The sequence below is a fragment of the Triplophysa dalaica genome, chromosome 12, assembly GCF_015846415.1.
Source record: "Triplophysa dalaica isolate WHDGS20190420 chromosome 12, ASM1584641v1, whole genome shotgun sequence".
In the NCBI taxonomy this organism is placed as follows: Eukaryota; Metazoa; Chordata; class Actinopteri; order Cypriniformes; family Nemacheilidae; genus Triplophysa; species Triplophysa dalaica.
In genome coordinates this window covers 16,146,300-16,174,163 of record NC_079553.1, presented here as the reverse complement: position 1 = coordinate 16,174,163, position 27,864 = coordinate 16,146,300, and the positions used below count along the sequence as shown (strand labels likewise).

The following is a 27,864-nucleotide window of genomic DNA, read 5'->3' as shown; positions in this document are numbered from 1 at the left end:
GATTTTAAATGGTGGCTTTACGACGGACACTATCATCATTCTTTGCCTTCACCATTTGTGCCGGAGTAAAGATGAGATGTTAAAAGGTAAGAATTGTGTTCACTTCTTATTCTCGGGCACATTATAGATATTTATATTATCTGTACGACTATAGGCTATTGCTCGACCACTACAAAGAAAGGCTTTAATTATGAATTCACCTTGGAGAGGTTACGAAATGCCTCACCTCTTATTTTATAATTATCTTTGTGAGATTATCTTTTAGAGTTAGAATTCGAATCTTGACAGTAATTTTAAAATGACGGAATAGTATTATACTTGACCTTAGGCTTTATGGTGAGCTGTCCAGTAATCCTATCATAAAACCACTAACAATTTATGATATTTTTCATATGCATTTGAATTAGGCCTACCACAAAACGGCAAATATTGTGTCATTTTTCCTGTTTTCCTTTCCTGTTCATAATCATAACACGCTGGCCCATATGGTCTATATAGCCCACAATATCGACATAAACGTGTGCATATCTGTTCTGCAAATTAGTTTAAATCAACTAATAGAATAAATTAGATAAATTAACATTTCCATAGCTAAAATAAAGTTACAATTGCTGGGCTGCCCGTGCTAATACATCCATGAGAACTGGTTTCTACTTTCTCCAAACGCATTGGTTATCATTAGACTAGATGGTAGACCAACTAATAACCAAATTGGATCCCCAAAATCTTGCTTATGTTTTATAATACAGCCACCAGCCAAGATAAATATTCCAGCAGGAAATAACAGTGTTCGCCTACAAAAAGACAGAGTGAGGGAGAAAATATAGAAAATACATTTTGATAAAAAATCTACTCAAACTAATTCTTTCCATAGGTGGGACGAAAACGGGTTGTGCCCCTCAGAAATCACACAGATGACAGAATGAATGTGGATTATAGCAGCATGAAGCAGCAGCGAGCATCATCGCCTGCGAGGTTCAAAGACTCGCCATCCAAAACCAAAAGCACGTCTGCCAAATCTCCTGCTGCTACAAAAACAGGCGGTAAAAGCAGCCGCAGCAATTCTCCAATAACTGTAAATTCCGGTAAAGACAAGCAGGCTAAAGGCGCGGCGGCTGTCCACGCTAGTGGTGCTGAAAGCCCGACGCTGAAGAGGGCGGAAAAGAGCAGGAGCATTGAGGAGCGCAGCAGCTCCTCCGAGGAGCCCTATGGCGCAGACGAGTCAGGTGTGGTGGTTTCCGATCAGCCGAGCTCTACTAAATCCTCTCAAGCTAAAAGGGAGACGGGTAGTGCCGACGGAGGCAAGCAAAGCGCTAAGAGTGCAGTTGGATGCGGCCCGGGATTTTGGAGGGAGGGGTGCCTGCAGTCTGAACTAATACAGTTTCACATGAACAAAAGCTTGAAGAAAGAAAGCAGTATGCAGGCGAAAGAATCGAGTTTGCCGGTGGCGGATCGGCAGGTGCAGGAGGACATCGCTCGACAGACGGAGGCCATAACTCAACAAAACCGCGAACTACAGGAAGAAATCGAGAAATTAGAGGAGGATAATGAATACCTCAAGGTAGGTTGCTATAAACATATTTAAAATTAAATTTTCAATAGCACACGTAAATAGAAAACAATCATAACTTAACTTACAATCATTTTGATATTTTTATGTTAATTATTGATATTACACCACCCTGAAACTGTTGCAATTCTTTAACATTGTCTTTCCATTTTAAAGTGGTTTACTATACAGTTTAAAGAAAAAGTATGTGAACCCTTTGGGCTTACTTGGATTTCTTCATAAATTGGTCATAAAATGTGTTCTGATCTTCATCTAAGTCACAACAATAGAGAAACACAGTCTGCTTAAACTAATACCGCACAAACATTATACGTTTTCATGTTTTTATTGCGGGGGGGGGCACGGTGGCTTAGTGGTTAGCACGTTCGACTCACACCTCCAGGGTTGGGGGTTCGATTCCCGCTTCCGACTTGTGTGTGTGGAATTTGCATGTTCTCCCCGTGCCTCGGGGGTTTCCTCCGGGTACTCCGGTTTCCTCCCCTGGTCCAAAGACATGCATGGTAGGTTGATTGGCATCTCTGGAAAAAATTGTCCGTAGGGTGCGTGCGTGCGTGGAGCGTGGTGCGTGAATGAGTGAGTGTGCCCTGCGATCATCGCCTGCGATGGGTTGGCACTCCATCCAGGGTGTATCCTGCCTTCATGCCCGATGACTCCTGAGATAGGCACGAGCTCCCCGTGACCCGAGGTAGTTCGGATAAGTGGTAGAAAATGGAATGTTTTTATTGAACACAACATGTAAACATTCATAGTGCAGGGTGGAAAAAGTATGTGAAACCTAATGACTTCTCCAAGAGCTAATTGGAGCCAGGAGTCAGCCAACCTGGGGTCCAATCAATGTGATGAGATTGGATGTGTTGATTAAAGCTTGAAAACAAACACCAGTTTTGAGTTTGCTGTTCTGAAGAAGCGTTGTCTGATGTGAACCATGCCTCGCACAAAAGAGCTCTCAGAAGACCTACGATCAAGAATTGTTGACTTACATAAAGCTAGAAAGGGCTACAAAAGTATATCTAAAAGCCTTGATGTCCATGTGTCCACGGTAAGACAGATTGTCTACAAATGGAGAAAGTTCAGCACTGTTGATACACTCCCTAGGCGTGGTCGTCCTGTAAAGATGACTGCAAGAGCACAGCGCAGAATGCTCAATGAGGTGAAGAAGAATCCTAGAGTGTCAGCTAAACACTTACAGAAATCTCTGGCACATGCTAACATTTTTGTTGACAAATCTACAATAATGAAAACATTAAACAAGAATGGACTTCATGGGAGGACACCACGGAGGAAGCCACTGCTGTCCAAAAATAACATTGCAGCACGTTTGAAGTTTGCAAAAGAGCACCAGGATGTTCCATAGCACTACTGGCAAAACATTCTGTGGACAGATGAAACCAAAATTGAGTTGTTTGGAAAGAACACACAACGCTATGTGTGGAGAACAAAAGGCACAGCACACCGACATCAAAACCTCATCCCAACTGTGAAATATGGTGGAGGGGGCATCATGGTTTGGGGCTGCTTTGCTGCCTCGGGCCCTGGACGGATTACTGTCATCGATGGAAAAATGAATTCCAAAGTTTATCAAGACATTTTGCAGGAAAACTTAAGACCATCTGTCCGCCAACTGAAGCTTAACAGAGGATGGACGATGCAACAGGACAACAACCCAAAGCATAGAAGTAAATCAACAACAGAATGGCTTCAACAGAAGAAAATACGCCTTCTGGAGTGGCCCAGTCAGAGTCCTGACCTCAACCCGATTGAGATGCTGTGGCATGACCTCAAGAGAGCGATTCACACCAGACATCCCAAGAATACTGAAGAAATTCACAAGAACTGAAACACTTTTGTAAAGAGGAATGGTCCAAAATTTCTCCTGACCGTTGTGCAGGTCTGATCTGCATCTATAGGAAACGTTTGGTTGAGGTTATTGCTGCCAAAGGAGGGTCAACCAGTTATTAAACCCAAAGGTTCACATACTTTTTCCACCCTGCACTATGAATGTTTACATGTTGTGTTCAATAAAAACATGAAAACGTATAATGTTTGTGCGGTATTAGTTTAAGCAGACTGTGTTTCTCTATTGTTGTGACTTAGATGAAGATCAGAACACATTTTATGACCAATTTATAAAGAAATCCAAGTAAGCCCAAAGGGTTCACATACTTTTTCTTTCAACTGTAAATATACCTAGCTTGACATAGTTTCTTAGAAAAGTTTGTGTAAGAAGCAGAGCCGTTTTGTTTATGTTAGCCTAAACAATCATAAGCCACATCCAGGCTGTTGTCATGTGACATGAGAATCATAAAAGGTTAAATATCATTGGTTACATACATTACCCCTTTAGACCCCTATGCCAGTGGAAGTGAGTCGACCACAGTAAGCCTCTCAAAAATATAGGTCATTGAAAATAACAAGTAGCCTATCATGAATGTAGACACAATTTCAATGGATAAGAAAAACAATATCACTGTTTTGTTGATGGTTACACTAATTTGTCAGGGTTGGCGGAAGAAGAACCCAGATGCAGGTATACACGGGGATGAACGGGTTAACAGTGATTTATTAATACACAAAAGCATAAAACAAAGACCCACGATGGGGTTTAAACAAGAAAACAAGATAACATTAAAAAGACAGGACACGGACTAACTAGGACTAGATAAACTAACAATTGACATGAACTAAGTAAAACCAACACTAGACTAAACTTGACTTAACTAGACTTTGACAAGAACAATTCCAAGAGGACTGTCACAGAGGTAACCAGATACGAGTACACAATCGAATACAATCCACAAGTACAGGAGAATAGACATGAGGATGTTTTATAGGGAGGCAGACAAAGGATAATTAACAAGGGACAACAAGAATAGACATGACAAGATGGCGGAACCATGACATAAGCCCCCCCTTAAAGAACACCTCCAGGTGTTCATCAAGGGGAAGATTAACCAGACAAGAAAGACTGGGACAACGACAAGACAAGGCAAAACATGGCAAACAAGATTAAGGGCAAACAAGAGTACATGGGGGGTTTCGAGGGGTTTTGGCAAGGTGGGGGTGGAACAGTCTTAGCCCTGGGTGGCATTCGGGAGCGCGTAGCCCCGGAGGGTTTGACAGGAGGAGTTCTGGGGGAAGATGTCTTTGTCCACGACTGGAATGCCGGGCCGGGCCCGGCTGGAATGCCGGACTGAACTGCCGGCTGGAATGCAGGTTGGCACACGGACTGGCGCTCTCTGGCGGCTGGGCGGCGCTCTCTGGCGGATGGGCGGCGCTACAGGACTCGGGACCACCGGACTTGGGACCACCGGACTTGGGACCACCGGACTCGTGACCACCGGACTCGGGACCACCGGAACTGGGACCACCGTACTCGGGACCACCGGAGCTGGGACCAGCGGACTCGGGACCCCCCTCCGTTGCCTCTTCTTCTTCAGCTGACCCACCTGTCTGGTGGTCGGCTGAAGGAATGAGGTGAAGGATGCGTCTGGCTCCGGGTTGGACGCCTCCGAGGAACTCCAGGACACCCTCCTCCCTCTCTTCCCATGAAGGCTGACTGGTGGAGGAGAGGCTGCAGGGGGTGCGGAGAGGCCCACAACGCCAATTTGCAGGGTACGACCCTCTGGGATAGCGGCCAGCAGGCGGAAAAACTGGGCTGGACTGAGACCCTGGGCTCCGGTCAATTCATGGCATACCTGATCATGTCCGTGAAGCCCAGTGGTCTCAGCGTCTCCATTTTCCACCGCGACAGTGATTTGCTGAGGCCGCCACTGAACAGAACATCTGTTCCTGCTCATCGTGGACCATCTCCCTGCGGTCTCAAAAAATCTGTCGGCGAACTCCAAGACGTCAGAGTGTCCCTGACGCAAGCTACACAGGAGACGAGCCTGGCTCGATCGACTTGCTTCCATACTGCCTGCTGGGTTCGGTTCTGGCTTGTGGATTCTGTCAGGGTTGGCGGCAGAAGAACCCAGATGCAGGCAGACACAGGGAAGAACGGGTTAACAGTGATTTATTAATAAAAAAAACATAAAACAAAGACCCACGATGAAGTTTAAACAAGATAAGAGTAAACAGACGGGACACAGACTAACTAGTACTAGATAAACTGACAACTGACATGAACTAAGTAAAACAAACACTAGACTAAACTTGACTTAACTAGACTTTGACAAGAACAATTAACGAGAGGTAGGTGGTGGTAATGAAACACTCAGGGAGAGTTAACGAGGTAACGAGATGGCAGGAACAGAGACGCGGACCGGAGAGAGAGTATAAAAGGAAGACTATCGCTCTCTCTCCACACGAAACCTAAGGCTATGCAATGGCTCCGCACCAAGAGCAAGAATAGACATGACAAGATGGCGGAACCATGACACTAATTGACATCTTTAACACGTTTCTAAACCAACATGAATACAAAGATTACATTTCTATGTTGAAATTAATCACATGAGTTAAACCTTAAGTTTTCAAATTCTACTTTGACCCATATATATATGATACTCTGGCAAGGCTTATATATGCTTGTTTGCAACTTTATAGCATGAAATTGACGAAGTGCGCGCAGAGATGGATGAAATGAGGGACACTTTCTATGAGGAAGACGCATGTCAGCTGCAGGACATGCGACGTGAGCTTGAGAGAGCCAATAAGAACTGCCGAATTCTTCAGTATCGACTGCGCAACGCAGAAAGGAAGAGACTGCGATATGCTGAAACAGGTGAAATCGATGGGGATCTGCTGAGGAGCCTGGAGCAGGATTTAAAGGTAGAGTAGTATGATCAGATAACTCTGTCTTTTGTGCTAATGCACAGGCCAGTTTTCCTTTATAACTTTGTGTCTATCCTGCTTTCTTTTTATAACTACTACTATATTTTATTTAAAGGCACCTTACTGACACTCAAGGACACCGTACAGGAACAATCAATAAAAACAATCATCGTTAAGAACAGTTAATACAGGCTTCAACAGATATAAAATCACAGAAAATCCTCTAAAAAAACATGATTTAAGACGAGATTTAAAATCACAAAGACTTTCGCTACTCTTAACATCCTGCGGTAACAAGTTCCAGAGGTGAGGAGCTGCATAACACAAAAAAACTTGAGAACTAATGGTAGTACGAGTTTCAGGATGAACAAGGTTAAGTGCAGAGGATGATCTGAGAGTGCGAGTTGGAGTGTAGTTGTGGAGTTCTGCTAAATATGGAGGAACCAAGTTGTTTAATGCTTTTTTAGACAAAAAGTAGGATTTTAAAATTAATGCGATGTTTATCCCGAAGCCAATGTAGATGTTGTTATGAGGGAGTAATATGCTCATTTATAGAGGTCCAACAGATGATTTGTGCAGCGGAGTTCTGGACCAAATGTAATTTGTGGAGGAGCTCTGACGGCGCACCGTAAATGAGAGAATTACAGTAGTCGATACTCAAAGTGACTAATGCATGAACCAATGTCACTGTACTCTCTGCTGTAAGAGTCATGCGAAGACGGTTTATATTTCATGGGTGTAAGTATGCAGAGCAAACTACCCTATTTATGTGTGGTTCAAATGATAGGGTGCTATCAAAGATGACACCTATGGTCTTGACCTGGGTGGAAAAAGACACTGGTAAATCATTATATTAGTCCATGACTAGGCCCATAAAGTTTCACACAAAAGGCATCCTCAATTTGTAAAGTTACTCACTACTTTCAGAACGAGACAGTGTGTTTATTGGTTGGGATTTTTTGCCTGTTTGTGTTTGTAGTATTTTGAAAGTGTCTTATAGTCTTTTTTTAAACTTTGAAATTTTATAAAGATCAAGAAAAGTATGATTTTTGTGATCTGATGTTAGCTTTTTAAAATATGAAATTTGAACAAAAACTACCCCATCACCAATCAGCAGCAAATGAGACAATCACAGTCACAAGGCAACAGGATCAGTAAAATATAATTTTTCTGCAGGTGGCCAAGGATGTGTCAGTGAGACTGCACAATGAACTGGAGAATGTGGAAGAGAAACGAACAAAAACGGATGAGGAGAATGAAAGACTGAGGCAAAAGCTGATTGAAGTGGAGGTGACAAAACAAGCATTACAAAATGAACTGGAGAAGACAAAAGAGGTGAGAGAGATATTTCAAAAATAAGTATGGAGATTTGAAACTAAAAATTTTAAATTCAAATTCATACATAGACATAGATTAAACAAACATGAAACATATCATACACCTCATAATCCAATTCTGAATTAGCATATTTGAATAAGTATTACTATATTTTAACTGTATTTTAAAGCATGAATATGTTTTCAGCTTTCACTAAAACGAAGAGCAGGAAAAGATGTACAGAAATCAGAAAAGAGGACTCCACAAACCCCAACAGAGGTAAAACAATGGCAAAACTGCATGTTGAGCTGTCAAACACAGTGAGTGCAGTTACCCTGGGGGAAAGCTTTCTTTAGGAGTTTCTTTAAAGTGGGGTATGAGCCATCAAACTTGATCATCCTGTTGGTTGGCTGCCAAATAAATGACTAGGGTAAATGACTAAGGGTGTACTCTCACTAGGTAATCTGAACTGTGCCCTAGCACGTTTGACCCCCAAAGCCCAGTTCATCTGACAAGGGTGAACGCGCCCGGCATGGTTTCTTTAGCAGTCCCTGGCTCGCTTGGAATAGGTGGACCAGAGCATGGTGAGGTTGGGCTCGGGTTTGGTACACATGCAGTGTGAGCGCAAATCGCACCAGAGAACAGAACTGAAAGCATGCCGTAAATTATGCGACTGTTTAAATTTCTCCCTGAGATTCAACTGTCACCGGAAAAAAATCATAAACCGCGCACTTACACGTGCAATTGTGTGTCATCGCAACCATAACTACTCCAGGTTTGACAAACATAATCCAACGTGTGTCACGATAGGCTTTACGATAATAAAGTACGAGAGGGTGATTTAAAAGCACAATGAGCCGTTTACCTTCGTATCGCTCTCATATGACAGCGACATCATTTAGGCAGATCGGTCTGTGCAGCGCATGCAAGAAGTTAAACACCTCCAATAAGCCCCAAACTGAACATTGCGATGGATTCCCTTGTGCTGAGAGGGATCGTTTTGTTTACATTTGCTTCAAAGCAGTCGCATCGTAATAATGAAAGGGTGCCCGGGTGTGGATGGTAAAAAGCAATGTGAGCGCAGGCCAGCGGGGGAGTGGGGGACAATCACGCTCGGGCACAGTTGAGAGCACCCTAACCATCTTTTTTAAAACCGCACCTTTTTCAGATCCACAGGTTGTTGTAGTCTTTATTAATTGAGGATTGGTCTTTTTATTGGAACGTGGAATTTCCTTTGCGGTCACATTGAGCATTGCATTTCCTCCCCATTCATACTAATGGCAGTGTTAATGAATGCTAAGCAAATAACAAAATGCTAACAAGACATGAAATGTATTCTTCCATAGGAGGAAAATGAAGATCTAAAATGCCAGTTGGCTTTCATCAAGGAGGAGGCTACTTTAATGCGGAAGAAAATGGCTAAAATAGATAAAGAGAAGGACCGTCTGGAACAGGAGCTCTTGAAGTATCGCTCCTTTTATGGGGATGTAGACAGTCCTCTCCCCAAAGGTGAGGCGGGAGGTCCCCCCACTACCCGAGAATCTGAACTAAAGCTTCGTTTGCGGCTGGTGGAAGAAGAGGCCAACATTTTAGGTCGTAAAATCGTTGAGCTGGAAGTAGAGAACCGCGGGCTAAAGGCAGAGCTGGATGACCTGCGTGGGGAGGAATTGGCGGGTACTTCGGACCCATCATCCCGAGGGCAGAGTGAGGCCCTTTCTGAACTGCGCCAGCAGTTACAGTTGGTGGAGGACGAGGCTGAGCTTTTAAGACGGAATTTGGCTGATGTGGAAGAGCAGAATGCCAAATTGACTAGTGAGCTCAACAAGCTTAAATACAAGGCGGGGTCACACGAGGGTTTGCGCTACAACAGCGGGGTGGTTGATGGGGCAAAGGTCGAGGCTTTGCAGGAGGAGCTTAAGGCTGCCAGACTACAGATCAATGAGTTGAGTGGGAAGGTAATGCAACTACAGTATGAGAACCGCGTGTTGCTGTCCAACATGCAACGCTATGATTTGGCCACTCACTTTGGCATCCGCGGAAGCCCAAGGGACAGTGATGCAGAGAGTGACTGTGGCCGCAGAGAAAGCGACGATGATTGCTCTCGTCTCCCGCCTCATCGCAAACGTGAGGGTCCCATCGGTGGAGAGAGTGACTCGGAGGAAGTGAGGAATATCCGGTGTCTCACGCCAACACACTCCCTCTACAGTCCAGAGGGACGTCTTTTATCAAGAAGTTTCAAAGACCGTCAACACATGATTGACATCCGCATAGAGGCAGAGCGGCTAAGCAGGACCATCGATAGACTGATCGCTGACACAAGCACCATAATTGCAGAGGCACGTGTTTATGTTACTAATGGTGAGCTGTTTGGAAGGATGGATGATGACGATGAGGGCGGTCGAATACGAGAACATGAGGTTCTCTACCGCATAAACGCTCAGATGAAAGCTTTTAGGAAGGAGCTGCAGAACTTCATTGACCGTCTGGAGGTACCAAAACCAGATGACAGAGAAACAGAAGAGCCACTGTCAGTAAGTCCAAATAAACACAAAACTCAATTCAATCACTTTTCAAGTAATAGTTGTAAGTAACAAACACAGTTTTCCATCCTTATACTCACGGTTACTCTCTCTCTCTCTCTTCATTTTTACATAAACCCAGATGTTTCAACCCATTATTTTGCTTATTCTCATTCTTGTTTTATTCTCGTCTTTATCCTATGCCACTATTTTCAAACTAGTCTTTCTTTTCACACTTTTCTTTGTTCTGTAATTAAATTTTTCAGATATGTTTCACTGTTTTGTTATTTTCAGCCTTTTTCAAATTTTCTTCATTTCCTCTTTCCTTATTCTGTTCCCTTTTATTGTCACATTTATTTTTGGACATGTCATTAAGGTTTTGCTAGGTTCAGGAATCAATCAAAATTTCAGGCACAGACTACAGTCACTTCAGACAAAGCTTCCACTGAAAAACAGCAATGATGGGAGAGCCTCACTGTTTGCACTGTCATTTTATTTGGTAAGTGAAAAATATATTTACAATATCTTCTCTATGTCCTGTATTACTATTGTCCAGGATCTTTTGAATCTGTTACTGTATTTTGAAGGTTGAGGTAGTTTGTCCCCTTTACTCTCATCCAAGAACATTCAGCCTTAGGTTCAGCTATGACTGTAATGTACATGCATGTAAATAAACATAAAATACATAAGTGTCTAGCCATGTTTTTCCCTATATTAAAGGATGTTCTGATGATCTGTGCATTCTCAGATTGTAAAATGTTAAAACACATGCTTGAATTCCAATTTGAACACCAGTTTAATTCCAAATGTTTCTTTAATTAAATAAAGCACATTATTTTATAGTTTACTATTCTGACAACTTTTTATATTATACAATGACTGTAAAATAGCCAGTATAGGGCCAAATGTTTTATCACTCAGTGGGGTGGTTATTGGTTTGGGGAGGGACTCTGAATGTTGTGCTGTCGTGAGCAGCTGTAGGAAAGCTGGGGAAATAAGTCAATTGTTTTTTTCCACTGTGATGTTTTTCCTTCTTTTTCAACAATCCTTTTGTATATTTGTCAATTGCCACACCTGGGTTTTGTTTGATATGTTAATGTTATCTAATGAAATGAACTTCATAATTGTAGATATTTTAACATTAAATACTTTTCAAAGTTGTTTATCGCTGTTTACTCCATGGCAACGCAACACTATTTTCGCTTTATTTAAAATTATTATTATTTGTAGGCTACTTAGCATCTGAAGGCCTACGGGACAACGGCTGTAACGCGCGTCCTTGTCGTATTTTTTTAATGCATAACCTTAAAGGTGTTGTTTTCTTAGCGTAGGCCTACTTTGGTATAATGGAGTCCAACAACATAGTCGTAGAGGTAAAAATACATCTGAACTCTTACATCAGTGAACTCGGACTATTTATGGCTCCCGACTTATTGGTGTCATTTTCAGTATGAAGCAGGGAGGGCTGGCGAAAATCTGCAGATCACTCGTGTGTTTTACTAAAGAGAAATAATGTAAACAGGCAGTTGATTACTAAAAACGTGTTTTAGGAGTATATAAGGCGTTTTGTTTTTTTAATAATGTAAAGTCGGCGCCTCCAAAAATGACAGGCTGACCTTATCGTCATTTATTGACATGGACAGAATAAATGCGTCCGGCTCCAGGAGAGCAGCATGGACTGCAGAGACGGCAAATAAGGCTGGCTTCGGATAATAACCCGTGCGTCTTATATGGGGACTCTAATTGCAAATATATTTCCAAAGGCTCTTTAATTCGTGTGTAGTTGTGACAAAAAGATGTGGAGTGCGTTTGGTAATGGATCGAGCGGGTTTACAAGCAAGGCGGAAGGGTGGGAGTTCGTCCCGTGTTCTCGTTCAGAGAGGGGCGGTAAGAAGGTCCAGAGTCCTCGGGTTCGGTCTTTCCCGAGCAACTTTCTCGAACAGCTTCCACCTGGACCAGCTGCTGCAACCGATGCAACGCCCCACAGCGAGCTGCAAAGTCAACACACGCGCCTAAAAAAGAGATTTGAGGAGTTAAAAAAGCGCCACGACCTGGAGAGAGAGGCTTGGAGGATGGAGAAGGAAACGCTTTTGAGACAATTTGCTGATATACAAGTATTAGAAGAAGCACGAGACATATGTCGAATTGTCCAAAGAGGTCATGTGTACAGCGCGCACTGAAATGTTTTTTGTTATTCTGCTGTTTCTTGACAGGGTGGGGAAAACAGGAGGATATTGTTGGATATGAAGTCTGTTTTAGAGGAGGTTCAGTCTGAGGTGAAGCGGGAGGAAAGTAAACGGAGCGATCTTGAGCTATGCTACATTAAGGATCGTTGCGCTTGGCAGCTGGAGCGGGTAGAGCTGATGAGTCGCATTACTCAGGTATGCAGCAGTCAGTCTCTTCAAAATAATTTAGTCGTTTATAAAAGGTGTCTGAACTTGTTTTGCTAAGTCTTGTTTTTGTGAAGAGTGAGTTTATATATAAAACTCAGTTTCTTTATAGGTAGGCATACTTATGGCTAAAAAAAACCTTTGCCCTGTTGCCTAGGGAGAAGATACAGTTCATTGAACACAAGCTAACATTCAGATGTCACAGTGGGAATGTTGACACTGCTTTAAGAGCAATGCCTTTTAGCATATAAATACTCTAAAGTTGCAAACAGAAACAGCAAAAATAGAAATGGTAACATACAAAACATATAAAGTATAAAAATGTTTTATTTAAACTAACTTTTAATATTGTTACAACAACAGGGTGTTATAACCGGTTATTTACCCAACATCTATAAAAAACAATAGTATAGATTTTTTTGTTGAAAGGACAGATGTTACAAACAGTTGAGCTTAATATGTGAACTATATGTTTGAAACCAACATACAAAATTGGGAAAACAAGTATTTGTGCAATTAAAAACTTAAATTAAATGAAAACCTAGTTACTATAGATGTGAACCCATATGAACTGTCTAATATGTAAATTATGTTATTTTTTGGCCAGGTCAGTGAATAATTAATGGCTAAAGAGCTCAGTGGCAGGACAAGCGCAGCATTCCAAACATTAACTGTTTCAACCTTTTAGGAGCATACTAGCCTATAGATAAAGACAAAACACAAACATTTTTTAAAACCACAACAGTCTAACTGGTGTCAATAATTATTTGTTGCCGTCCTATGGAGGCGTCGGTATGTAGAACAGAGATTAGGCTTTTCTTATTTCCTGATAACATTATCATCACAAACCAGCTTTCTGTAGAAAATGAGTTTGAGTAATTAGATTATATTCTACAGATGCAAATGTATCAGTAAAATGTAGTGTGGAAGGAGTAAATAAAATAGCATCCATCCTTTCTAACTCTTGCATTGTCTCTGTCTTATGAAACGTCTGTTTATGACATCCGTTTAAAGACACAGACCAGACCATCCCATGTTTATTGTAAGAGTGGGTGAGAGAACCTTTTGCATCCCATTTGGGTCGTGGATATACATTAATGTCTAAGTGAATGGCTTAGAGACGCTCCTAATACAGTATTACACAAGTCATTGTACGCTAGATGGTGAGAACAGCAGCTTAAGGAATGTTGTGTGATGCTGGGATTGCCTACACCTAAAATACAAGGCTCTCATGTGTATCTCATGTGTGTCTGCAACGAGACTGCACTTGTTTGCAACTCGAATGCACCAATCCAGTTAAAGTATTGGTTGGTAAAGAGTTTAAAATTCAGGGAGGGGTCAAGCTAAACTGTAAAAAGTTGTTTTGTTTGCAGATATCCTACCACAGCACATACTTGTGTCCCAGTGGGTTTCTTGTGTTAACCGCAAGGCATTCACAGCAGGGTATTTGCCAGTATATTTATTAGCATATTTTTTTTATCTTTAAAACAGAGATGTGTTCCTCCAAGGCCCAACCCTAGGAATGTGAGATGCTAAAGGATTGGTCTTACTGTCTATTTATAGAGGTCTGTTTCTGTGACATTGTTACCCAGATATAGAGGCTTCATAGCACAGCAACAGCAGTGATTATGTTTTAGTCGTAAAGCTCTCAACTCTGGTTTCATGCACAGATAGTAAATATTACGCTGTTTTACATGCCTTCTGCTTGTGGACTCATGTACCTAGGAGAATGCATATGTTTAATGACAGTGTGCCAGCACATTTTCGTGGTTTAGGGCTGTACTGTTTACACAATCCGAGTTGCTATGATAAACATAAATAAGATTAGCCTACTTTTAGCTTTGTATGTGTTGTCGCAAAGATGAATCACACAAGTTTAATCTAGTCAAGTCTATATATTTAGTTTTTATGATATTTAATGACTTTTTGTCAAGGAAAAGTTGATGCATTTCATGCTTAATTACAATGGCAAGGGTTCACTCATGTAAAAAACAAATTTTAGTGGTTGATTGAAATGAACTCTTAATTAGCCAGGGGCAATATCTATAGAACATTTCATCGGACACGCGTGCCTGGACTGCAGTTAATTTTGGGAAGGTGTTTGTTTATCAGTCTGGCTAGTGTCTAATAAGTATTTATATTTTATTTATTCATGTTAATATTAATTGTATTAAACGATTTGTTGAATTTTGTTATACATTCATTTTATTAAATTAACTATCTGTTGGAAGGGTCCTGTAGTTTTGACACATTTAAGTAAACAGTATGGTACATCAAGCGGTTGAGCTTGGCATCGCAGTCTAAATACAAAATATTGGAGAGGCAAGTTCAGCCAAGTAACGGTTCTTCTCTGCATCTTTCCTTGTTTTCAGAAACAATCTACAGTCACTCTATTACTTGCAAATGTGTACCTGGAAGTTAAGGGCGGTCCATGAACGCTCGCATGTGCAGTTAACGTTTGTTTATGTTTTTGCTTCAAAACCCCCTATATAGTACAGTTGCCAATGATTAGCTATTTTGGTAACACTTTATTTAATGGTGTCCTTGTTACACTTGTAACATGTATTAACTTAGTATTTACTATAAATTGTGCGTAATTACATGTAACTAACCCTGAACCAAACTCTAATCCTAACCCTAAAGTACATGTATTTAATTTTTATCACTCAGTACTTAAATGTATAATTACACTGTAACACGGGCACTGTAAAATAAAGTGTGACGGCTATTTTATTTAAATATACATTTATCAGTGTCATTAACTTTGTTTGGTTAAAATAAAACATGCACAATACGGGGTAGTTGCTCATAAAGTCCATAGGTCTCATGACATCAGTAGCACCTGTCATCTGCAGAGTAGTGATGGGCCGTTCGTGAACGATTCGTTCATTTTGAACGAATCTTAAATGTGACTCGGGAAGAACGAGTCGTCTTGGGAAGTGATTCGTTCAGTCGCGCATGCGCATTGCGCAACATGCTCCGGACGCTTAACAAATGCAATCAGAGCCGGAAAGAGAATTGATTAGTTCACCTCTCGAGTCTTCGGGTTTGAGTCATTCGTTCATCACGTGACAGCCCCGTACGCATAAGCAATGCAGTCAGAGCCGGAAAGAGAATTGATTAGTTCACCTCTCGAGTCTTCGGGTTTGAGTCGTTCGTTCATCACGTGACAGCCCCGTACGCATAAGCAATGCAGTCAGAGCCGGAAAGAGAATTGATTAGTTCACCTCTCGAGTCTTCGGGTTTGAGTCGTTCCTTCATCACGTGACAGCCCCGTACGCATAAGCAATGCAGTCAGAGCCGGAAAGAGAATTGATTAGTTCATCTCTCGAGTCTTCGGGTTCGAGACGTTCGTTCTTTTGTCATGTGACGTGACAGCTTTTTGACAGAGAAATTAGTTAATTTACAATATTCCTTTCAAATTGGTGCATATGCACAGTCATTTCTGGGCTCAAATTATTGCTTTTAATTTCTGTCTCGATGGTTCTTTTCCATAACACTGAATGTGGAAATAAAGATAATAAAGAGTTGGTTATGCTTTAAAAACAATAAGTCTAATCTTCGTAAAATACAATAACTTGGTGAATTAATTTCCTTTGAGTTAGCCCTTTAGATTAGACTATAGTGTTACTTACTATACTTTTGTAACATAAGACACTTTAGACATTAACACTGTGTACACACTCTTGAATGTTTTTTTATTGTTTATTTTTGTTTCAGAAAAGCTTAAGCAAAGAGGATTACAATTCCAAAATAAATTAAAACAATTTAAATAAAAAATACAAGAAAATGCAAATAAACTAAAGCCACAGAGCCTTAAGAAAAACTAAAACAAAATATTGCACAACAAGCTTAAAAAAATAGCACACTGTGGCTATATTTTAGAACATCCTTTAAGCCATGTTTGCATTCAAAAATACAAGCTCCCGGACCTTGGATGGGCTGAGTCTGTTTCTTCTTTCCGAGATAATCTGCCCAGTTTTAGAAAACATTCTTTCAGATGGAACAGATGTGGCCACAATGCAAAGTCTTGCCTTCATGACCTCAGAAAGGGTTTTGTATACTGGTGAACAGCTCCTCCACCAGGCCAGAGGGTCTGATGTGCGGGATAAGAGGGGCTCTGCAAGGTAGGCCCGCATCTCCATCATAGCATCTGACGTCTTAGAAGTGGTAGCAGAAGGCCTCAAGCTTGCTACCCTCTCGTCAAAGTCTTCCCAAAACATGGCCCCTGCACTGGCAGTCGCACCAGTGCCACCTTCAGAAGTTCTATCTGAAGTATTCTCTTCCTCACTCTGAGCAGCGTTCATAGCTGCTGCAGCTGCTGTAACCCTCTTTACTGTCTCTTCTGCTGCCTGCTGATTGACAAAAGCTTGCTTTTTTAACCTTGGGTCCAGGCAAGTAGCATCAGCAAGCTTCTGAATGTGTTCTACTTTGCCAAACCTCTTGGTCATTTCCAACATCAGGGAATCCACTAGTTTCTTAACATGGTCAGAGCTGGAGGGATTTCTTTGATATCGGGTGACAATCCTCTGAAGACCTCTTATCATCAAAATGACTTTGGAGGCAGTCACAAACCTATGAAGATTACAAATAGTTTATAAATTAATTATAGCAAAAAAAAACAGTACTTCATATAATTCTCTGTTATGAATAACGATACAGAAAAACATGGATCATTAAGAGAGTTTAAAATGTTTTAAAATTAATAATAATAAAAAATGTTGAACATACTTACTTTTCTGCACTCACTTCAGTAGTGACCTCCTCAAATGGCTTAATAATGTCCAAAATTTCTCTGGAAATGTTCCATTCCTCTGGCGACAAGGTTGGCAGAGATGCATTAGTAAGTGCCAGGGTGGAGATGATTGGATCTTTGATTTCAGTAAATCTTTTCAACATGTAATATGTTGAATTCCACCTTGTGGCCACATCCTGTTTTAACCGCAACGTCTCTTGACCCATCTGTTTTTGTGTGGCCTTGAGCTTGTCTGAAGCAACTGTACTTCTATGGAAGTATTCAACTATTGTCTTGACCTTTTGCAATATTGCTTGGACCTCCTTCAATGCAGCTCTGACAATGAGGTTCAGCATATGAGCGAAACAAGGTATGTGGTCCCAGTGGAGATGGTCTTTCAGGGCTGAAACAATGTTGCTGGCATTGTCTGTAACACAAGCTACAATTTTGTCACCCACACCCCATTCATTTGTAACTCTTGCCAGCTCACTTGCCAGGTGAGCAGCAGTGTGTCTCTCTGTCAAAACAAAGCAGTCCAGAAGATAGGAGGTCATCTGAAAGTCCTCTATGAAATGGCATGTCACAGTCATGTAACTTTCTGTAGTCAAAGAGGTCCAGCAGTCTGTTGTGAGACAAACAGCAGAGGCACTCTTGATTTTGTCCATTAAATTACCTCTTAACTTGTCATACAGCCTAGGCATTACAGTTTTTGACAATGTTTTTCTGCTAGGTCGACTGTATGATGGGTCCAGAAGATGTGAATATTCCTTAAAGCCCTTGTCCTCCACTATAGAAAATGGCTGAAAGTCACAAGCAATCATTCTCACCAGAGCCTCATCAAGTTTGCTTTGTCTTAATGGATCCATTGGTCTTGTTACAAAATTGCTCAGGGAAGTTTGCTGTTGTGGCCTCCTTGGCCTAACTGGTCCTTGGATGGTGGTGGGTGCTGCTGGTGTACTGGATGCGGTAGATGTGGTCAGCATGCCAGCCAAAGCTGTCGAAGGTCCAGCTGAAGAAGTGGTGGTGGTAGAAACAGCTCCAGCTGCTGCAGGGCTATCATCTTCATTCTCTGTTCTAACGTGTGCTAACAGCACAGTAGGATGTGAGGATCTAAGGTGCCTCCTCAAATTAGAAGTGCTTCCTCCTTTTGTTGAAAAACATTTTTTGCATATGTTGCATTTTGCTTCAATGGCTGAAGTTGCCACAAAATGAATCCAAACATCACTCCTTTTTCTAGTGATCATTCTCCTGAGATGTTAGAATATGTCTGAGGCTCTTCTCCTGCCCTCACCTAGTGGGGGTGGGTGTGGAATGGTCACCTTGGTGACAGTCCAGAGTGACAGTTGTCCTTCAGCTGAACTTTGTGTGACCCAAGCACCCTCTATTTTTAAGTAAATCACTTTAGCTCTCCAGTTTTATGTCAGTTTGGTTACAAATGTTGAAGCTGACGTTATCATAACCTTAATATGTTAAACTAACATTAATCATTCAAATTCAAAATGTTATTTGCTTTATGTCACTGTGACCAATTTTTGACCAATTTTCTTATACAAATATTAAACCAATATGTCAAGTCTGCCTAGTTAAAATGGTCCAAATTGGAATAAAAACTATAAGTGCTTTGTAATTTTAGGCTTGGATTTTTTTATTATATTGCCTAGTCCTAGTGTTTGTTTATTGATGGACAAAGACAGTTTAATGACAAATCAATCAATATATTATTGTTTTATTTATATATAAAATAACACAGATCCTGAAGAAACAGTAACAAAAACATACATCACATAAATGAGCAGACCATTTTTATTTCTAGAAAAATGATAATTACACATATTTTTATAATTTTATGATAACTCCTTAAATAAAATCCAACATACAAAAAATACATGTTTACTTTATAGTATTTTATACTGATACGGCAAGTGGTCACGTGACAAAAGAACGAACGACTCGAACCCGAAGACTCGAGAGATGAACTAATCAATTCTCTTTCCGGCTCTGACTGCATTGCTTATGCGTACGGGGCTGTCACGTGATGAAGGAACGACTCAAACCCGAAGACTCGAGAGATGAACTAATCAATTCTCTTTCCGGCTCTGACTGCATTGCTTATGCGTACGGGGCTTTCACGTGATGAAGGAACGACTCAAACCCGAAGACTCGAGAGGTGAACTAATCAATTCTCTTTCCGGCTCTGACTGCATTGCTTATGCGTACGGGGCTGTCACGTGATGAACGAACGACTCAAACCCGAAGACTCGAGAGGTGAACTAATCAATTCTCTTTCCGGCTTTGACTGCATTGGTTTAGCTTACGAAACTGTCACGTGATGAACGAACGCGTCAGACCCGAAGACTTGTTGTCAGATGAGGTGAGCTAATCATAGACTAAAGACCCAGGTTAACAATTAATTTATCTTTTCTGTTTCTTATAACATTAACGTTTTGTATTGTTTGTAATGTAATAAACGTTTGCATAAGTAGTAGATGTGTTTGGAAAGTAACCTGTAATATTTGAATTATATTTTGCTAAAATGAACGATATGACTCGAAAAAAGATTCGTTCATTTTGCTGAACGAGACTCAAAGGTCCGAGTCAGTAAAATGATCCGAACTTCCCATCACTACTGCAGAGTTCCATGAAGCCCAGTGACAAATTTGGTTTTAGTGTTTGCTGTCTAGTACTCTCCAGGATCATTGGGGGGTCAGCATACGAATGTGCCTTCTACATTACATACAGAGACCATCTGCACTAGTCTGTGGTGTTTGTGTTACAGATTTAGCCTCGATGTCCAGTGAGGTTAGCAACAGGAACCTCAATTTCCTCATTCTACTGTCATAATGTTTAAACTTTCCTGCACTGCCATTTGCTTTTTTTTCGGTCCGTATATCTCTTCATCTCTTTACAGCTGGAAGTAAGAGGATGTATCCTGCCAGTGGAGACCATTAGGAGACCTGAACAAGGGGACACTCTAAAGCGGGAGAGAGAAGAACAGAAGAGGCTGCTGGCAGACACCCACAGTGCAGCCATCGACCTCCGCTGCAGACTGGAGAACAGCGAGAAGGGTTGGGTGAAGGAGAAATCTGAGCTGCTGGAACGCTTTGACTCTGAGAGGAAGGAATGGGAGAACCAACTCATGGACATGCAGCAGAAGATCGAGGAAGTGAGTCTGATGATGTGTGCCATACCTCAGAAACTTGTTTCAAATAAACTGATGTCCAAGGGGTTCTGTTTGCTTCCATGTTACATGAAAAGTAAGGCCAGTAAGCCTTGATTGTCAATCGTAACACCTAAAATTGGTCATGTTATATAAACCAATACCTCTTGGAATTTCAAATGACTGCCAAAGAGAGTCTAGCTCAGTGGTGACTTCAGAAACAAGAGGTATAAAGTAAACTAATTTCTGCATTTTGGGTTTATGGATTAGGTGCTTCAGTTGTGCAGAATGTCTAGCTCCATTCAGAAACCTTTCTAACTTATATTTGTAGTGCGCCTAGCCTCAAATTTCACTCTAGACTAAACCATGACATTGACTCTTGGTGCGTGAGGAAGATGAGTGGAGAAGGTCATTGCCGTGTGTCTATCGAAAGTATGACATAATGGGGCTGTTTCCCAGACAGGGATCAGATTAAAGGGATAGCTCACCCCCAAAAAAAATCTGTCATCATTTACTCACCCTTTTGACATTTCAAACCTGTATGACTTTCTTTCTTCCGCAGAACACAATAGAAGATATTTTGAAAAATGTTGTTTACTGGACCCCAATGACTTCCATTCAACTGTCCCCTAACCCTCCATACAATATAAGTGAATGGGGTCCAGTTCTGTTCGGTTACCAACTTTCTTAAAATTATCTTTGTAGAAAAGCTCAATAAAAGGAAGGAAGGAGACGGGAACCGGCAGACATTTAAACATTTAATCAAATAAAATCAAAAGTAAAAAGACAGCCGGCCGCCCCTCACGGTCAACAGCTGGCGAATACAACATAAATACAAACATAAACATGTGCGGGTCCGGTCGTCTCTCATTGACGGTCCGGTCGCTCGATCTCCTATGTGATACGAGACCGGTGCGCGCACAGCTGGCGCTCATTAACAATTACTCACCGGTCTCGTACCACGGTCCCGCCTCGCCTACTCCACTACAATCTTCTTTTTCGGAAGAAAGAAAACCATAACGGTTTAAAATGACAACAGGGTGAGTAAATGATAACAGAACTTTCTTTTTTTTCTCTTTAAGCCAGGACAGGCTTTATGCTGGGGCCACACCAAAATATTTCTTTAAATCTTATAAAAAATTTAAAAGGTGAGAGACCACAAACATGAGGAGAAGAAATCCTAGATTAAATCATATTAGTCCTATAATGTGTGGTGCACCGTGATGTGACAAAGAAAGCACACCACACACCAACAGCAAATTCTCTCGATATTTCAGAATAATAATTTTTTATTATTTCACTCTAAGCTTTGTTTATTATATATGTGTTCAATATAACCTTTTATGTCATTTTAAAAATGATTCATCCTTGATAAATTGCTCAAGCCGCGCTGTCTAAAGCATTTAAGGTAGCACAGCACCAGATATAATTTTATTGCAACTCAAATATTGTTTTATTTATGTCTTCACAGTAATTAAAAATGTTATCTATAATTAATACAGTTTTGTAAAAAATTGCTTCTGACAGAAAGAGTCTACTTGCTCCACTAGCTCCCCTGGACCTTTTTACTGTTTCACCTTAAAGCATCCACACACTCGGACTTCAACCACTACTGTCAATTGCACATAGCCTGGTTTTTTATGAAATTATTTGTAATTGAGATGATAGTGTTTGTAATACTTTTGACAGAAAATTGATATATTAAAGAAAAGGGTTTGTGGAAGTGATAACTACTGTTGTTATACTTCTGACAGATGGCTTTCTTATTGGGTATTTTTTTTCCACGTGACAATCAACATAGTTCTTGTGCTTTTGTCCCTGGGTTTCACCCACAATTCAGGATTTCTAATCGTATATATTCAACATGTTGAATGTTTAAGATTCCCTATCGGGGCGCACTGATGTTCTTCCGATCAGCTTCATTCACTCTTAACACACATCACACCTCAGGGAAATCTGATAAGATAAGCCGTTTAAGATCATCAGGACTTTACCTAGGACTCTTGGAAGGTGAGAAATCGGCCCAATGGGTGGGGCCCAAGCATTAGTTATTTCTGTAGTTTTACAAACATGCCTTACAAAAACAAAACAATGATATTTGAAGATTTGTCATTCCAAGCTAATTTCAGTTTAGATAACTCAGACATTTATTTCAGGCTGACTAGTCTTAACCCCTGTATGGAAAACCACCCCAATGGGTTTAAATCTGCATGGAAAACATTTCACATTTCTTTGTCTTTTTGCAGTTGTACGATGAAGTAAAGGCACAGTGTAAGGGATGTCCTGTCAAACCAGTCACTGATCAACAAAGCAGCACCCTGAGGATCAGTTCATGTTCTTTTTCCAGTGATGCCCAGAGTAATGAATATTCTGAAATTCTAACCCAGCATAGCAACACTAGCATTGAGTCCCCAAATCAACCTGATTACGACTCCAATGAATCTTATAAACCGTGCAACAGCGATCAAAATGAGCAATTAAATCATCAAGGTGCTGAGAAATATGAGCTTGGTGAACGACAGGCAATAGACACTGCGGAGCTGGAAGAAATTTTGGAAAGCTGTTTAAAATTGAAACGGGCGAACAAGTCCTCCTTCATCGGACAAGATGACCTTCTTAACCCTTTCCAAGGATTTCAGAGCATGGAAATAAACTGTGGAAGTTACAAAAAGAAGAATACTGCCCTTAATACGGTGAGGCTTTCCTTGTACAATACACTACAGTAGTGGGACAAGGTTATAACTCAGATAATACTATAACTCTTGCTCTGCATTCAAGGTAATTCTCTTGAGACATTTCTTAACCAAAACATAGAAGATACCTTAAGCCTTCCTCCAGAAATGACCTAATGAGTAATTTATGCAATCTTATTACAAACTTAAGTGCCATCTACCAGTGTCACAAATGGTAGATTAAAAAAGGAGACATTTTTAATAGTTTTTTTCCATGCGATATCAATAAATATTGAGAAAAATGTTTAGGTTCAATTAGGCCAAGTTACTTTTTCAACAACACATTTCTTGTATGTTTTCTGGTTTAGGCCCTTAAGGAGATTGCCCGTGTAAGTGAGGAGCTGTGTAGCTACCAGGATGAGATGAGGAAGTTGCCTGCTTTTAAGAGGTAAACCAAGCTTACAGGTACTGCACGCATCATGAATGAACTGTATTACATCAGTGCGTCAAAATGATCTAATTTTGTTTTGGTTTCCTGTCTCAGAAGCTGCAATGAGTCAGTGTATTTTCCAGGAAAGGATGAGATGGTGGAGAAAGTAAAGGACAGTCAGGAAATGGCTGACACAGCATTAGACCTAAAAAACTTGAGCGAAGAGCTTAAATCCCTTGATGAGCAATACTGGATGAACTGGGAAGGTTTTAAACAGCAAGGACAACCAACCCAAAATGATGCTAAGCCATTTGCGAATAAAGGTCAATGTGCCCCACCTATCCCAGCCCGTAGTTCATCTTGGTACCTGAGCAGTCCCTCATTATTAGAGTCTAGTGGTACAGAGGCACTGTCAGACAGAGAATTTCAAAGGCCCGGTTTCCATCAAGACAAAAAGTTCAACAGCCCTGCAATTGTACGAAAATTCGAAGCAATGCTTCAAGAGAATGAGGGGAAAATTCTGATGGACTCTGAGAATGTAACCTGCACCGTGCATGTTGATTCAAAGTGCAATATCAGTTGCTGTCAGAGCCGTTGGTCCTGTGATGGTAATGCATTTGGAAGCATCAAGTCATCAAAATATGCACCCGTTAAGAAATGTCTCTCCAACATTGACATAGCAACTACACCTAGAGAATGCAACCCAGTAGATGCAGTGGAAAAAAAATATTCCAAGGCTTCATCTCATCCTATGAACTTGGATCAAATGTCTACAGACTCTGTAATATCACTGGATATTGTTTCACCGTATTCAAATTTTACAGCAAATGGCATGAACAAGAGGCTTGAGCAAAAAACAGCTGAGGTCAATTGTACACTCTTTCAAACAGGTGTGGGTCATCGGCGTGATGAAGAAAATTCTTTAAATGTGTCTATCGATTGTAAACTTGCTTCTACTGCAGGTCTGACATTCTTCAAATCAAAAGACAATTTTAGTGTTGAGGGCAAAAAGAAAGGTAATATGGCACAGTGCCAAGAAGACCCATTCTTGGGGATGAACGCCCACACACGACCACAGTTAAAAAATGAAACAAAGGACTTTGTCTCTATGTCTTCATCTCTTCAACAGGATGTTGATATAACAGAATTACCTTTAGGTTCATCAGATCAAGCAAGCAAGGATTTGTCCTCACTTCAAGCAGATTTTATTTACTCATCCAAGCATAGCAAGGAGGTTAAGCCTTCATGGACTGAACACAGCACAGCAATGCCAGTTGTCCCGTTTGGTCCAAGTGTTGGAGAAAAATCCTTTGAATTGAGTGTAACCCCATTAAAGATGCAGATCCAAAAAGAACGTTTCAGAAGAAATATTGAGGTTGGTATAGAGCAACCATCAAAACAGCCCAAAAAGGCAAAGCAAGACACAAGGTCTCGGATTTTAGAAGATAATCCATGGAAGCCATCTATACTTGCAGCTTATCCTCGGCCAGTGGAGTCTAGGTCTAACTATGGAGCTGTTGAGAGGATTCTTAAAAGTTATGAAGATCAGAATAGATCTCAGGACAAACAGCAGTCACAGCCTAGTCCAGGGAAGGAGAATAACCTCATGGACCTCTTGGAAATGCTGGATATCCGACATGAGCCCAGTTCGATTCAGAGACTAACACGCACACCACACCAGGTCATAGCTCACAAAGAGACACATGTAAGAGTGCAGGTCAGTACTGCACACATTCCGACACAGAGACAGACATTATTTAAACCACAAAAACACACACGCACACCTGCGCTAAACACATTCAAAAACCTAATTCAAAATAATTCTGCTGGGGAAGAGTATGAGGTGCAAGTGTGTTAAGTTAAGATTTAAAGGGCAACAGCTTTGTTCCTTATTTAAATGCATTTTAGCAATAAGTTTATGCTAGACCTTGCTATATTGCGAATATGGTCAAGGTTAAAGAGCTTTGTTAGACATGAGACATGAGTGTACTCACAATATAGCATGGCCTTAAGTGCCTTATTGCTGTCAGTAAATGTACAAATGTAATATTACAAATAAATAATAAAATATTCAAATGTTAAAATAAATTATATATTAGTTTGTTTGTATTATGGTTCTGCTGGAAGGCATTGTTTCTGTTGTAACAACTAGGGTATTTGTTGGCTGTGGTGCGATCCAGTGAGATAATGCAGTTAAACAGGTGTTTCAAAACAACTTCATGTTACTATATAATGTATTGTAGTAATATACCATTTATTATAATATATTTATTTCCTGTATTTCCTGAGACTGAAACTGTTCAGTAAGGACTATCTACACTCAATATAGCACCAATATAGTGCCAACACTGTGAAACAAAGATAATCGCATTGCTCAAAAATAGTTATTTTTAATATATAAAATTCAAAATTCAAATGAAACTGTGTCTGGAAATACTCAAAATGTCTTGTTAAATATGTAGGTTTCACAAAACCATCTACAGCACAATTAAAATTCCTGAGGTTGAATTATGACAAAAATATTAGCAGATTGCTCAAAGCATAAAGCCCTTATTGTAGAAGTTGAGGACTTCCGTCAAGGCTTGAAATAAACATTTCTTTATTAACATCTTACATCTTTCACGTTGAGTCCTTTATAATACCTCAATTAACAGTTTCATAAGAGGCCAAGGTATGTGGTGTATTTACAGAAACATGTACTAGGAGTCTTAGTAAAAGTAGTCCTCTGCACGTACGGCTTAAAAAGCTGGAAATGAATGTCAGATGAATCAGAAAGACTTCAAAGTGATTAAATCAGTTCTTTTCTTATCGAGTGGGAATGAAAAATAAATAACATTTGGAGGAAGAAATAGCTGTTATAGGGCTGGACAGTCATTTCCTTTTTTAAAGCATAGAAGGTATCATTAGAGTAAATCTCAAAAATGAGGTCATATTTCAGCACAAGACTAAAACTTACACCTTGTCTACACCGGACGTGACGGGTGCAACATGACAAAAAACATTAGAAACGCATTAGACCCCTTTATAATTAAAAAAAAATCCACACTGGATGTGGCACGGTGCGACGCGACAACCCATTAAGAACAAGCAGGGTGGCCTGTCCGGTGTAGTCACAGTGTTAAGATTTCTGATAATATCCAAACAACATGTACTTCAAATTAATTTCTTTACTGCTCTACATGTACATGAAAGTTTGGGGAATTATAGATTACGGTCCTGTTGACAAGAATATTTTAAATTTCATACAAGTATTTGTCTCAACAGCAAGGCAAAGAGTCATCTTTGACTTTCAAGAAGAGGTTTTCACTACCTGCATGTCCTGCAAAGAGACGTTTGCCCTCACGTTGGGCTAGCCCTTCATTCACCTCATCTGCATCTACTCCTTCACATCCACCAACAAAACCACCCACAGTTTTCAGCCAGCAGCAAACACTCGCCTACTCCACCTATCACACAGAGACAGTGATCTAAAATGTGCAAGCTATTAGGATAACATGCTGACCGGTAGATCTACAAATGCCTTTTAAAGCACTGAATGCTGCCTTGTTCTCCAAAAAGTGATAACCTGTCTAAATACCAACAATTGTTCAACTTACCTACTTGTCTGTTTACATTGCCGTAACCATTCAATGCAATTGCCTTTAAAATTATTTGAGTTTACATTGAAGTTCTGAGGAGATGCTTTTATTACCAATGTGACTTACAAATTCATAAATCATATCTATAGTGTGTTCTTGTTTCTGTTTTCGTGAACCAGTTCTTTTTTATATGTTTCCATTAGATATTTTAAAACTGCCAATGTATAACCGCCTCTAATGTGGCCTCGTATGTGTGAGGTCTAATGTCAGTGAGAATATAAAAGCGCCGTAGTGCTGCCTATTTCACAGCACACCTTGTTATACATTTACCAAGTTTAGCGAAAATGATTGTCTTATTACAAAAAGTGATGGGTTCCTAACTCTGTTATCTGGTGTAAGACATATCAGATAGACAATGCAATTCCTTAAATAATACAAGTTAATGTACATTTTTAAGAATAAATAAAACATTGTCATTCATTACAATACAGAAATGTATCCTTGCAAAATTTAATTTTGGATTAAATAGCAATAACCTGTCTTGTGATCTTATGCCCTGTTAAAGGTCCAGTCGAAGCACTACCGTGGCTGACACAGAACTAAGATGTCGTCACGTTTTCACTTCTTTGCCTTATGAGAAAACTTATTTATGAAGCACGTTCTGTAGCAGTTTGTCCATTTAGGGCTACTGTAAACATCATGGCGATTCAATGCAAGAGGACC

The 27,864-nt window shown here is 40.5% G+C and overlaps 2 protein-coding genes across 5 annotated transcripts; one reads left to right on the top strand and one right to left on the bottom strand.

Moving 5' to 3' along the window:
• Positions 1-4: 4 nt before the first annotated feature.
• On the top strand, positions 5-27,638 carry soga3a (SOGA family member 3a). Of its 4 annotated transcripts, XM_056761664.1 has the most exons (13): positions 5-86; positions 875-1,561; positions 6,116-6,340; positions 7,520-7,678; positions 7,868-7,939; positions 9,007-10,191; positions 10,556-10,678; positions 12,393-12,560; positions 20,213-20,467; positions 22,708-23,154; positions 23,502-23,581; positions 23,678-25,280; positions 26,828-27,638. In XM_056761664.1, exons 2-13 carry the CDS (start codon positions 923-925, stop codon positions 27,032-27,034), a joined length of 5,163 nt encoding a protein of 1,720 aa, XP_056617642.1. In that variant the 5' UTR covers positions 5-86; positions 875-922; the 3' UTR covers positions 27,035-27,638. The 4 variants fall into 4 exon arrangements, 2 of the variants coding, with proteins under 2 accessions (XP_056617642.1, XP_056617643.1); XR_008908458.1 differs by lacking the exons at positions 23,502-23,581; positions 23,678-25,280; positions 26,828-27,638 and adding an exon at positions 22,302-22,471 and having other exon boundaries at positions 22,708-22,831; XR_008908459.1 differs by lacking the exons at positions 20,213-20,467; positions 22,708-23,154; positions 23,502-23,581; positions 23,678-25,280; positions 26,828-27,638 and having other exon boundaries at positions 10,322-10,678; positions 12,393-12,418.
• On the bottom strand, positions 16,184-18,021 carry LOC130432348 (zinc finger BED domain-containing protein 4-like). The gene is made up of 2 exons (XM_056761666.1): positions 17,305-18,021; positions 16,184-17,144 (listed from the first exon to the last, which is right to left on the bottom strand). Exons 1-2 carry the CDS (start codon positions 18,003-18,005, stop codon positions 16,463-16,465), a joined length of 1,383 nt encoding a protein of 460 aa, XP_056617644.1. The 5' UTR covers positions 18,006-18,021; the 3' UTR covers positions 16,184-16,462.
• Positions 27,639-27,864: the final 226 nt, after the last annotated feature.